At 43.0% G+C, this 12,450-nt stretch overlaps 2 protein-coding genes across 3 annotated transcripts in view; one reads left to right on the top strand and one right to left on the bottom strand.

Annotated features, from left to right (window-relative positions):
* Positions 1-10,800, bottom strand: part of sod2 (superoxide dismutase 2, mitochondrial) — a 54,504-nt gene extending 43,704 nt beyond the window's left edge. Inside the window, exon 1 of the mRNA XM_063056594.1 lies at positions 10,644-10,800. Coding sequence (XP_062912664.1) covers positions 10,644-10,672 — 29 coding nt within the window. The 5' untranslated portion in view covers positions 10,673-10,800. The remainder of the gene's footprint in view (positions 1-10,643) is intronic.
* A 152-nt stretch (positions 10,801-10,952) lies between these two features.
* The window catches only part of wtap (WT1 associated protein), a 43,272-nt gene continuing 41,774 nt past the window's right edge, over positions 10,953-12,450 (top strand). Inside the window, exon 1 of one of the 2 annotated variants that reach the window (XM_063056591.1) lies at positions 10,953-11,164. The gene's annotated coding sequence lies outside the window, so the exon portion shown is untranslated. Of the gene's footprint in view, positions 11,165-11,274; positions 11,776-12,450 lie in introns of those variants that run through there. The other variant, XM_063056592.1, reaches the window with a different exon arrangement.

Raw genomic sequence — 12,450 nt, 5'->3', positions numbered from 1 at the left:
ATGAAGTGTTAACCAATTGAAAAATATGATTCCAAGCTTCCAAGTTTCCTCAGAAATTGAAGTCTGTAAACCTTGTTCCCAAAGATTTTTAATTTTATCAAAAGGAACACTTCTCATTCCCAACAGCATATTATAAATATTAGATATAGATCCATTATAAAAAGGTTTCCAATTAAAAATTACATCTAGTAGATTCTTATCAGGACTTTTAGGAAATGTACTTATTTGAGACCGTAAAAAGTCTCCTATTTGTAGGTATCGAAAAAATGAGTTTTGGGTAAACTATATATAGTTGGCAGTTGTTCAAACGAAAAGAGACTTCCCGCTACAAACAAGTCCTGAAAGCATTCAATACCTAATCTATCCCATTCTTTAAAAGCCACATCAGAGGGTTTAAAAAAAATTAGAAAAAATGGGACTCGAAAGAGAAAATCTCAATAAGCCAAAGTATTTTCAGAATTGTATCCGAATTCTCATAGTGTGTTTAACTACCAGATTATCAGTTAACTTACTCAGAGACAAAGGAAGTGAGTAGAAAAATAGAAGAGAAATAGTAGAAAATGTATAAACAGAGTTACCTTCTAAAATAACCCACATCGGGCAATCCTCACGATTAACGTAATATAACCAAAATGCAAGATTTCTTACATTAACTGCCCAGTAATAAAATCTAAAGTTTGGTTAAGGCTAATCCTCCAATCGTTTTACCTTTCTGAAGATGAATTTTATTTAATCTAGAACGCTTATTCTTCCATATACAAGATATAATAGAGTCAAGAGAATCAAAAAAAGATTTAGGAATAAAAACAGGCAATGCCTGAAAAAGGTATATAAATTTAGGCAAAATATTCATTTTGATAAAGTTAATTCAGCCAATCAGCGATAACGAAAGAGGCGACCAATTTGATAGTATCTTTTTTACATGATTCAATAGGGTAATATTCAGTCTAACACACCATCATCAGTGCGCTCGGCGCTGTCCCGATTCCAGTGATACTACACTGTACATACATTATTTCTACTTTATATAGGCTGTGTATTTTTACATGTTATTTGGTATGATTTGGCAGTTTCACAGCTTAAAGGTTACTGGAGAGCGCTTGCGCCGTGTTTTTGCCAACAGCGCTTGCGTGAGATTTTCTGCTGACGGCACATGCGTAAGATTTTCGCTACGGAGAACAGTGCAGTAATGATTGTGGAAAAGTATTTCTACTTCATATAGGCTGTGTATTTATCATATCATTCCTGCTTTTACTATATGTTACTGTTATTTTAGGTTTTATGTGTTATTTGGCATAATTTGGTAGGTTATTTTTGGGTCTGTGAACGCACACAAAATTTTCCCATATAAATAAACGGTAATTGCTTCTTTGCTTTACGACATTTCGGCTTACGAACCGTTTCATAGGAACGCTCTACCTTCGGATGGCGGAGGAAACCTGTAAATAACATTTAATAACCAACGAATATTAAAGTGAGAATATCGATTTTTGATAAATCCAGTTTGATTATCGGAAATGACAGATGGTAAAATATTTTCAATCCTATGGGCCAAAACTTTAGATAGGATCTTAGTATCAACATTAAGTAAAGAAATTGGTCTATAAGAAGAGCATTCAGTTGGAACCTTATTCTTTTTAAGGATAAGCAAAATGGAAGCCTCATAAAAAGATTGAGGGAGTCTGCCCTACTTGAATGAATCTAAAAAAAACTGAACATAAATGAGATATAAGCAATGAGGAAATGATCTTGTAAAACTCTCCAGAAAATCCATCCGGACCCAGAGCTTTCCTCAAATGTAATGATTGCACAGCCTCAACAGTTTCCTCAAAAGAAATAGGTTGCTCCAACAACTTTCTATTGCCAGCAGAAATTGTAGGAATGTTTAGCTGGTCTAAAAAATTGTTCATTACAGCATTATCCTTAAAAGATTCAGAACTATAGAGTTTAGGATAAAATTCTCTAAAAGTATCATTTATTTCTAAATAATCAGTTGTCCTATCACCATTAGCTTTGCATACTTATTTAATCTGCTGTTTAGCTATAAAGGTTTTAATTTGATCAGCCAATAATTTACCTGTTTAATCTCCATGAATATAACATTGACTTTTTTTTTAGGAGTTGGGTTTCAATTGGATAGGTTAAAAGGAGATCATATTTAGTTTTAGTTTCAACACGGCTTTTATATAAGGCAGGTTCTGGAGCCAAGGCATACTCTTAGTCTAATTAGCTGTTTAGCTAAATCACTTCTCTCTTTATAGGCTTTTTTCTTAATACTTGCAGTATAAGAAATAATTTGTTCCCTAATATATGCCTTAAAGGCATCCCATCTGATAAGACTAGAAGTCTCCTCTAACGTATTCTCTTCAAAAAAAAGAGTAATTTGTCTCCATAAACTTTTAAAAAAAAATCTTTATCAGATAACCAAGTTAAATTACATCGCCAAAACCTATTTGTTTGAACAAGACCAGGGAGATTTAAAGATGGGAGCACAGGAGCGTGACCTGAAACGGTAATCTCTTTATATTCACAGAATCGAACTGATGGAATCATTTGGCTATCAATAAAATAAAATCAATCCCGGAATATGTACGATGGACATGAGAGAAAAATGGATATTCCTTGTCTACTGGATGAAAAAAATGCCAAGCATCAACAATACCACATTTCATTAAAAAAAGATTTAATAAACACAGCTGATTTATTTGGTATCATTAGTTTAGAAGATGAACGATCTAAAGCTGGATCTAAGCAACAATTAAAGTTTCCACCCATCACCAATGGGTACAGGCTTAGATCTGGCAAAAAAGAAAAAAGCTCAAAGAAACCTGGGTCATTTATATTCGGAGCATACACATTGGCAAATACCATTAGTTTGTTATTTAGGTTCCCTGATACTATAACAAAAAGCCCATCAGAAATTACTTTATGTTGAACAAAGGGAACTTTATTATAAGGATAAAAACCCCTCTGGCTTTGGCCTGAGACTAGGAATGGAAATGAGATTCCCTCCATTGATTAAAAAGGCATGAATTGTCACACTTATGTACATGGGTTTCTTGAAGAAAAACAATCGGTACCTTAAGTTTTTTAATATAGGCAAAAATCTTATTTCTTTTCACAGGGTGATTTAGCCTTTTCACGTTAAAACTAAGTAAGTTAATACTCTGATCCATTTTAAAACTATTTTATAAGGTTAAAGTAGCAATCAGAGAGATGTATATTAAACCCAAATAATAAACCTTGAGATATATTAGCTAAGCAACAGAACTGACTAGATTCCCAAATCAGCTTCAAGAAAAAAGAACTCCCCATCCCCCTCCCAGAGAGAAAATCAGTAAAAGAACAACCGCTACCTACCCCCACTGAAAACATCCCCTTAGAAAGCCTGTTGGAACTGCTCCAAAGAATTCAAAGTTATTTACTATTCCAACTAAGACTAAATAACATACAGTAAAAAAAAGCTTAGACAGGTTTATCAAACAGAAGGAGCAATTATTCATACTGAAAAATATTAAACAGTAATTTTTTTTATATATAGTATTTCTGTTTTTGCAAGATTTTTAATCTATCCAATATATGTATAGAATCAATTTTTTTTGATTTTGGGGACTTTTATAACCATTCCTGCACTCTCCTTCCGTTTTACTTTATTCTGACATTTCTAAACTGTCGGCTCCACTCCTGCCCTGATAAAGTTTTAGGGGGAATTGGGGGATTCTCAGATTCCTGTAAGTAATAGGTTAAGGTTGAGTACCGACTGTGTCTGCGTATTCTGGTTTGTGAATGGTTACAGCATGTATAAAATGACGTCTCACAGCTGCTTCTTTGGAGCAAGATAAGGATTAACGCTCACACAGATCCACAAAAGGTACCTCCTACTTTTTCAGACCTTTTGGTTTCAACAAAAGGCGGTTGCTGATGGAGATAAGACAGGACATTCCTTTCTTAATTAAAGCTTAAATTTGGTGGAGCCTCTTATCTAAACTATTAAGTTTTGCTCTATTTGAGTAGCTGGAATGTCTATCGAACTGATTTTTCTTTTATATCAGTGGCCTTATAAATTGTAACAATTCTGAAAGCTGAGCAGTGAACTTGTTTGAACCACCAGAGAGATGACAATGCTTCTCCCCGTGATGTCGGGACCAAATTCCCTCGCCTGCTGAGCTCGAAGAAATAAACTGGTGAAAAGGTAAGTAATGATCTTTTCGTGCTGTGGTTATTTGGTCTGGCAAATTTAAGTTTACAGCCCCCATACTATTTAGTATAAAGCCCTACACACAGCCCTAGTTATGCGATTTGTCAGAACTCTGATCCCAGCATGGTACAGCTGGAGCCAATCCCATTCGAACAGCTCTCTCCTTCCCCACTACTAGTGCCAATGTCCCAGAAGTTCAAACCCACTTCTCCCACATCAATCTTTCAACCATGTATTTAGCCCTTTGATCTCATTAATCTTGTGATAGTTTGCATGACTCAAATTACAATCCAGAGATTATTACCATTTTGTTTCTGTTTTAATTTAGCCCCTGCCTACTCAAATTCCCTCAGCAGAACCAATTTCCTCATTGTTGGTACCCATGTGGACCTCAGCTGGATCTTTCCCCTCACTCTGAATTCCTCTGCAGGTCAAATGAGATAGAAACATGGAAAATTTACAGCACAATACAGGCCCTTCAGCCCACAGAGTTGTGCCGAACATGTCCCAACCTTAGAAATTGAAATTACTAGGCTTACCTATAGCTCTCTATAGATGTCCCAAACCTGGGCACCAGGCAGATAATACAGCATTTGGGCCTCTCAAACCTTGTGACAGAGAATTCTGTCTGTGCCCCTGACTATACTATCGCCAATTACAACCACATTGTTCATTTCTCCCCCCTCTGGAATGGCTCCCTGAACCACAGTTGAGCAGCTCATCCTTCCTACAGCCCCCACTCTGAATCTCACAGAAGGCAACAATCTCAGATCCATTGGACAAGCTCAAGGGCTGAGGTTCCTCCAGAACTACCTGGGAGATCCCCTATCAGTCACACCCTCTCATCCTTGGCCATAGAACCAATTTTGAAATATTTAATCTAATGGGTGTGACTACTTTCTGAAAGTAGTCTAGGTAACTCCACGCACTCCTTAATGTATCTCAGTGCTTGAAGCTCAGATTCCTGAGCACAGAACTCAAGAAAATCTGCAGATGCTAGAAATCCAAACCACACAGTGCTGGAGGAATTCAGCAGGCCAGGCAACATCTCTGGAAGAGCTCTTCTTTTCCATAGATGCTGCCTCACCTGCTGAGTTCCTCCAGCATTTTGCGTGCACCAACTTCCCAGCTCTTTCCTTCACCACCCACCCCGCAGTTTCACCCATCACCTACAACCTCTTACTTCTGTGTGTTGCCTGTCATCAACTTTGAGCCAGAGTTCATGGCGCAACCAACATTTGCTGCAGTTATGGTCGCCAAGAACCACAATGAGGTTCACCAGACTTTGGTGTTGATAGTATGGCATACTTACTTTCATTAGTGAAATCCCGAAATATGTGAGGCATGGCATCTTCGGGGAAATGAGACTAAAACCTATGATAGGAACCTGGGAAGTACTAAAGAAGACTTTTGCATGTCACGTCTAAAGGCTGATTTATACTCCTGCGTCAAATCGACGCTGTACATATAACGTCACCGCGAACCCTACACGGCGCCTATGCGGATCTCTACGCCGTAGCCTGACGCGAACTTCTCCTAAAATGTAACTACGCATCACGGCAACGCAGACCGCAACAACTGTGATTGGTCCGCTTGGTAGCATCGCATTTCCTCCTACACTGCAGTAGCTTCCCATTGGGCGACTGAAGGGCAGGGAAGGAACTCTGGCTGCAATGCTTTCCATAAAGCTTTACAGACCTCCAAAATTATGGAGGACACATTTCATTTTCACGAAAAAAGACGCTCACTTTAAACTTGTTTACCCTGAGAAAGACTACCATGACCATGAAGCCTTGCACGGGCATGCGCGACGTGCCCGAATTGCAGAGCGATGCAGACACACCAACGCACAAGTATAAATGCTCACAACGCGCATAGGCCACTTGCGTAGGTTACGGCGTCCATTTGACTCACAGCCTTAAGAATGACCGAAGGTGGTTGAGAAAATAAATGGGAGACCTTTCTTCATGGGCTAGTTTACAGTACACGGAGGTTGTGAGACAACCAGTACTGTGAGCACCACACTGTACGAAAGATGGCAAAATCGTAACAACTATCCATGCTGACCAAATGTGCAACCTGAGCAAGTCCCGTTTGCCACATCCTCAAATCTCCTATCCATATACTTGTAAAACTGCCTTTTCGACACTGTGATTGTTCCCACCTCTACCACTTCCTCTGAAAGCTCATATCACATACCGACCACCTCATCAATATCCCATCTGTGCCCTTTGGCCAGCACGGTAGCAGAGTGGTTAGCACAACGCTTTACAGTACATAGAAACATAGAAAATAGGTGCAGGAGTAGGCCATTCAGCCCTTCGAGCCTGCACCGCCATTTATTATGATCATGGTTGATCATCCAACTCAGTACCCCGCCCCAGCCTTCCCTCCATACCCCCTGACCCCTGTAGCCACAAGGGCCATATCTAACTCCGTCTTAAATATAGCCAATGAACTGGCCTCAACTGTTTCCTGTGGCAGAGAATTCCACAGATTCACCACTCTCTGTGTGAAGAAGTTTTTCCTAATCTGGGTCCTAAAAGGCTTCCCCTCTATCCTCAAACTGTGGCCCCTCGTTCTGGACTTCCCCAACATCGGGAACAATCTTCCTGCATCTAGCCTGTCCAATCCCTTTAGGATCTTATACGTTTCAATCAGATCCCCCCTCAATCTTCTAAATTCCAACGAGTACAAGCCCAGTTCATCCAGTCTTTCTTCATATGAAAGTCCTGCCATCCCAGGAATCAATCTGGTGAACCTTCTTTGTACTCCCTCTATGGCAAAGATGTCTTTCCTTAGATTAGGGGACCAAAACTGCACACAATACTCCAGGTGTGGTCTCACCAAGGCCTTGTACAACTGCAGTAGTACCTCCCTGCTCCTGTACTCGAATCCTCTCGCTATAAATGCCAGCATACCATTCGCCTTTTTCACCGCCTGCTGTACCTGCATGCCCACTTTCAATGACTGGTGTATAATGACACCCAGGTCTCGTTGCACCTCCCCTTTTCCTAATCGGCCACCATTCAGATAATAATCTGTTTTCCTATTTTTGCCACCAAAGTGGATAACTTCACATTTATCCACATTAAATTGCATCTGCCATGAATTTGCCCACTCACCCAACCTATCCAAGTCACCCTGCATCCTCCTCACAGCTAACACTGCCACCCAGCTTTGTGTCATCCGCAAACTTGGAGATGCTGCATTTAATTCCCTCATCCAAGTCATTAATATATATTGTAAACAACTGGGGTCCCAGCATTGAGCCTTGCAGTACTCCACTAGTCACCGCCTGCCATTCTGAAAAGGTCCCGTTTATTCCCACTCTTTGCTTCCTGTCTGCTAACCAATTCTCCACCCACACCAATACCTTACCACCAATACCGTGTGCTTTAAGTTTGCACACTAATCTTCTGTGTGGGACCTTGTCAAAAGCCTTTTGAAAATCCAAATATACCACATCCACTGGTTCTCCCCTATCCACTCTACTAGTTACATCCTCAAAAAATTCTGTGAGATTCGTCAGACATGATTTTCCTTTCACAAATCCATGCTGACTTTGTCCGATCATTTCACCGCTTTCCAAATGTGCTGTTATCACATCCTTGATAACTGACTCCAGCAGTTTCCCCACCACTGACGTTAGGCTAACCGGTCTATAATTCCCCGGTTTCTCTCTCCCTCCTTTTTTAAAAAGTGGGGTTACATTAGCCACCCTCCAATCCTCAGGAACTAGTCCAGTACCTGCATCCCCAGTTCAATTCTCTGTCACAGAGGGCAGTGGAAGCCATGATGTTAAATATTCAAGTGTTCAATGGGACAATGGGGTGAATTTGGAGCAGCGCAGTAACACAGCGTTAGCGTAATACTATTATAGCACCAGCAACCCGTGTTCATTGACTGCTGCTGTCTGTAAAGAGTCCCTGTAAACACGTGGCTTTCCTCCGAGTTCTCTGGTTTCCTCCCACAATCCAAACACGTAAAGATCGGTGGGTTAATTGGTCATTGTTAATTGTCCCATGATCAGGCTAGGGTTAAATTGCAGGTGGTGGGTGGCATGGCTCACTCCTCACGATCTCGATAAATAAATCTTTCCACTCTCACATGGGCAGCATGGTAACGTAGCATCATGCTCACTATTACAGCTCGGGTGTGCTGGAGTTTGTCCAGCGCCGTTCCGTAAGGAATCTCTATACGTCCACCCCGTGGAATGCGTCGGTTTTCCCTGGACGCTCCGGTTTCCTGCCACCGACCAAAGTGGTACCGGGTAGGTTAATTGTCCTGTGATTAGGTCAGGGTTAATTAGGGCTGTGGGGTTGCTGGGATGGCATGGCAGGGCTTGAAGTGTCAACTCTGTGCCGTATTGCTAAATAAAACAAACTAAACCTACTGTTTTGCTCTGTAGACTTTAGACTCCACCAGCCTAGAAAAAATACTGTAACCTATGCCCTTTGTGTCATACACCTCCACAAAGTTACCAATCAGGTCTTCCATGATCCAGGGAGAAACACCCCAGCCTATGCAATCTCTCCTTGGAACCCAGGCCCACTCCACCCGGGTCCTGGTAACATCTTTGTGAGCAATACACACAAAATTCTGGAGGAACTCAGGTCAGGCAGCATCTATGGAAATGAATAAGCAGTCGACATTTCAGGCCAAAACCCTTCATTAGGGCTGGAAAGGAAGGGGAAAGAAGCCAGAATAAGGTGGGGGGAGGAAGTGATAGGTGGAAAAAGTAAAGGACTGGAGAAGATGGAATCTCATAAGAAAGGAGAGTGGACCATGGGAGAAAGGGAAGGGCTGGAGGGACCCGGGGGAAGTGATTGGCAGAACAGGCAAGGGGGTGGCCAGAGTGAGGAACTAAGAGAGAAGGGGGAGGGGGAAAAATTACCAAAGATAAAGAACTCAATGTTCGTGCCATCAGGTTGGAGGCTATCCTGAGGTGTTGCTCTTCCACCACCTGGCCTTGTTGTGGCAGTAGAGCAGGCCATGGACTGACATGCCAGAGTGGGAATGAGGATTGGAATTAAAATAGTTGGCCACCTGCTTTCTGCAGATGGAGCAAAGGTGCTTGACAAAGCAATCCCCCAATCTATTCCAGGTCTCACCAATGTAGAGGAGGTACCATCAGGACCACTGGAAACAATAGATGACCCCAACAGATTCGCAGGTAAAGTGTTGTCTCACCTGGAACGACTGTTTGGGGTCCTGAATGGGCAGGTGTAGCACTTTGGCCACTTGTCAGGAAGATTAGTAGGAGGAAGGGACAGGAAACACCATTCTTTCAGAAAAGAGGACGGATGAGGCAAAGACAAAGGAACTGAGAAAAGTGAATGGCAATTTTTTTTAACTGAAGACAGGGTAGGATTGGTAAGTTTATAAAACCTCTTTGTGAATCTTTTCTGCACTTCTACCAGCATGACATCTTTTCTATGGCTGGGCTACCAGAATTGCACACATTATTTCAAATGTGGTTCCACCAATGTCTTATACAGACATGTATGCAATATGATACCTCAACTCCTGTATTTAATGTTCTGACTGAAGGTAAGCATTCCAAATACCTTATTCAACACATGTCTAAGAAAGTATGTTTTGTAGCATTGGAGAAGGTTTGCAAGAATGAAAGGGTTAATATATTAGGACCATTTGAAAGTGCTGGGCCTGTACTCACTGGAGGGGAATTTCACTGAAACCAACTGAATATAAAAAGGCCTAGATAAAATGGACCTGCAATGGACGTTTCCAACAGTGGGAGGGTCTATGACCAGAGGGCACAGCCACAGAATACAAGAATGCCCCTTTAGAACAGAGATGAGGAGGAATTTCTTTAGCCAGAGGGGGGGGTGAACCTCCAATCCATTGCCACAGACAGCTGTGGAGGTCAAGTCATTTAAAGTGAAAGTTGCTAAATTCTCGATTAGTAATGTTAATGCTAATAGAAACGAACGACAGGTGCAAATCCAATAAAGTTTTGCTAACAACCTATATAATTATAGGCAGACATCTGAACTCAAATCCTCTAGCACTAAAAACCAACAAACTATTTGAGTTATTTTTAAAACTAGAACTGCAAAGAAAAACCTAGGAATTATAGAGCAGAAAGCCTAATATATATATAACAGGTACATTATAGAGGGTTTGAGGGATAAGATGTACAAGCATATGACTTTCTAGAGAATAAGGGATATGGCAGAAACGATTAGTTTAATTTATTTGGTACAACATAAGGGCCGAATACAAGGCAGGCAGAGAGGGAAAGAGAGAGTAGAGGGGGTAGCGGAGCAGGACAGCACTGGCGAGGGGCGGTGAATGGGGTCAGGCTGAGGGCGAGCAAAAGGACAACAAGGATAGCGAGGCCTCGGGGAGAACTGCACCGTGTAGTACGAGGTTAGGGGCTCGGGCACTGGCCACCGTTGCATGAGGCGGTGAGACTAACCTGCGGAGCTGGCAGATTCCGCGGAACATGTTGCAGGGCCCGGGCGCCAGTCAAGGACACAGAGAGGGAGGGTAGGAGGGAGGGAGATGCAGCCACTCACTCCAGGCTCCTAACTGGCTCCACCCTTTCACCCTTCACCCGGACAGGAACCGCAGCGCGCACGCGCACGCGCACGTGCCCGCCTCATGGCGGTGGGGGCGGCGAGAGGTCGTGATGGGACAAACTGTTCTCAATAGCTTCTCGCCGACAGTGCCTATGGACCCTCTGTCGGCTGCGGTGGCATCCCCCTCTCTCCAGTCTGAGGCTCCCATTGCGCGGCCTCGCGTTCCCCCCCCACCCCGAGCCCGCGTTCACGCCCCTTCCGGCGGGGGCGCGCGCGGGCAGGCGCCGCTTCCCTCTTGCATATGGCGGCTGTGACGGCGGGCGGTGACGGCTGCTGGCGCCCTGTTCGGCTGAATCGTTCTCTTGGTGCCCGCCCTGCGCCTCGCTGAAGAGCACCGCGGAGGGCGGCGTTAGACGCGGTGTGTTAAGTGCCGTTGTTGGCGATATCCCGGAGCTCGGGGCGGGGGGTGGGGGCAGGGGGAGGGTGAGCGAGGGTTCGGGCGGGGCCGCTGATGGCCGGCCGGCGCCATTTTGTGTCGCTGCTAAAGATCGGGCCCATCCCGGGGTGCGGGGCCCGGGTCTTCCCGCCATCCCGGGGAGCGGGACCGGGAGTTACCCTACTGCCCGCGGATGTGCGGCTCGGCACCGCTTGTACCGAACTCGTTCATGTGTTTCCGGAACTGTTGGGGCTGCAGGCCCAGGCGGTTGCTCGGACGCATCGCTGTGCTGAGCGACCTGCAGCCGCCATCCCGGGGAAGACGCTGGTGTGACCTGTTCCTCGGGCTGGGTTTCGTAGTTACCTGAAGAGGGATGTATTTTTTTTGCCCTGACACCTTCGAGGGAGCCTGTTGGCCGCTCCATGCCCCGCTGTGGAAGTTATTTTCTTTAATTTTAAAAACAACATTTTCTCTTAAATGGCTAGTTGTTTATGGGTTGGTGTAATAAAGCTGTTCCCTTGTTGCGAGCTATATATGGGCCTGACTTGAGATGGTGGCGATTTGCTGAAATAAGCATTTTTTCACTAGATGGGGTGAGTGTGGTGATTCTTTTGTTGACAGTCTTAGCATTGGGCGGGAGCATGAGTTTCCATCCTCGAATTACTCTGTTGGAATACTGTAGTGGAAGTAAAATGCTGTAAATCCTCAGATCGCTTGTTGAAGAGGAGTTAACCTTACAGACCATTGAATTTTCATTAATTAGATGTTTTGAAACCTCTTGACAAAGCTGGTTGTACACGTTTTGTTTTTATTTACATTCCAACTGCAGTTATTCGCTTTTCACGTTTCAATGCATTGATTTTTTGTTCATGTAAAATAAAATGGTTGAGTTATTTGAAGTGATACGCTTCAAAAAATAAAATTCATGTTTAGCAATTCATGAAGACATTAGCAAAGAAGGAAATAGTCAGCAGCTCAGGCACTGGTTTTGGAAAGAAGGGTAAAGTTATGCCAATTTATGACGTTTTATTTTTTTCCAGTTTTTAATCTTGCCCTCCAATAATTAGCTCTACAGCTTTGTAGCTCTTCAAGTATGCATTTTTGCTTTTATAAACTTTCTTGTCCTCTGGGTGGAGGAAAAAAGCAATTTATTTAATTTTCTTCCCGTATGCTCTGTTTAGGTCCTTTCTAATTATATACTTAATTTCAGACCTTCCCTGTGCCTTTTCTCTACTACAAGAATGGCCTCAAACTCTTCCTGATGGTAA

The sequence above is a fragment of the Mobula hypostoma genome, chromosome 8 (genome assembly GCF_963921235.1).
Source record: "Mobula hypostoma chromosome 8, sMobHyp1.1, whole genome shotgun sequence".
In the NCBI taxonomy this organism is placed as follows: domain Eukaryota; kingdom Metazoa; phylum Chordata; class Chondrichthyes; order Myliobatiformes; family Myliobatidae; genus Mobula; species Mobula hypostoma.
The sequence above is the reverse complement of the archived record's forward strand: the minus strand, read 5'-3'. Positions and strand labels throughout refer to the sequence as shown.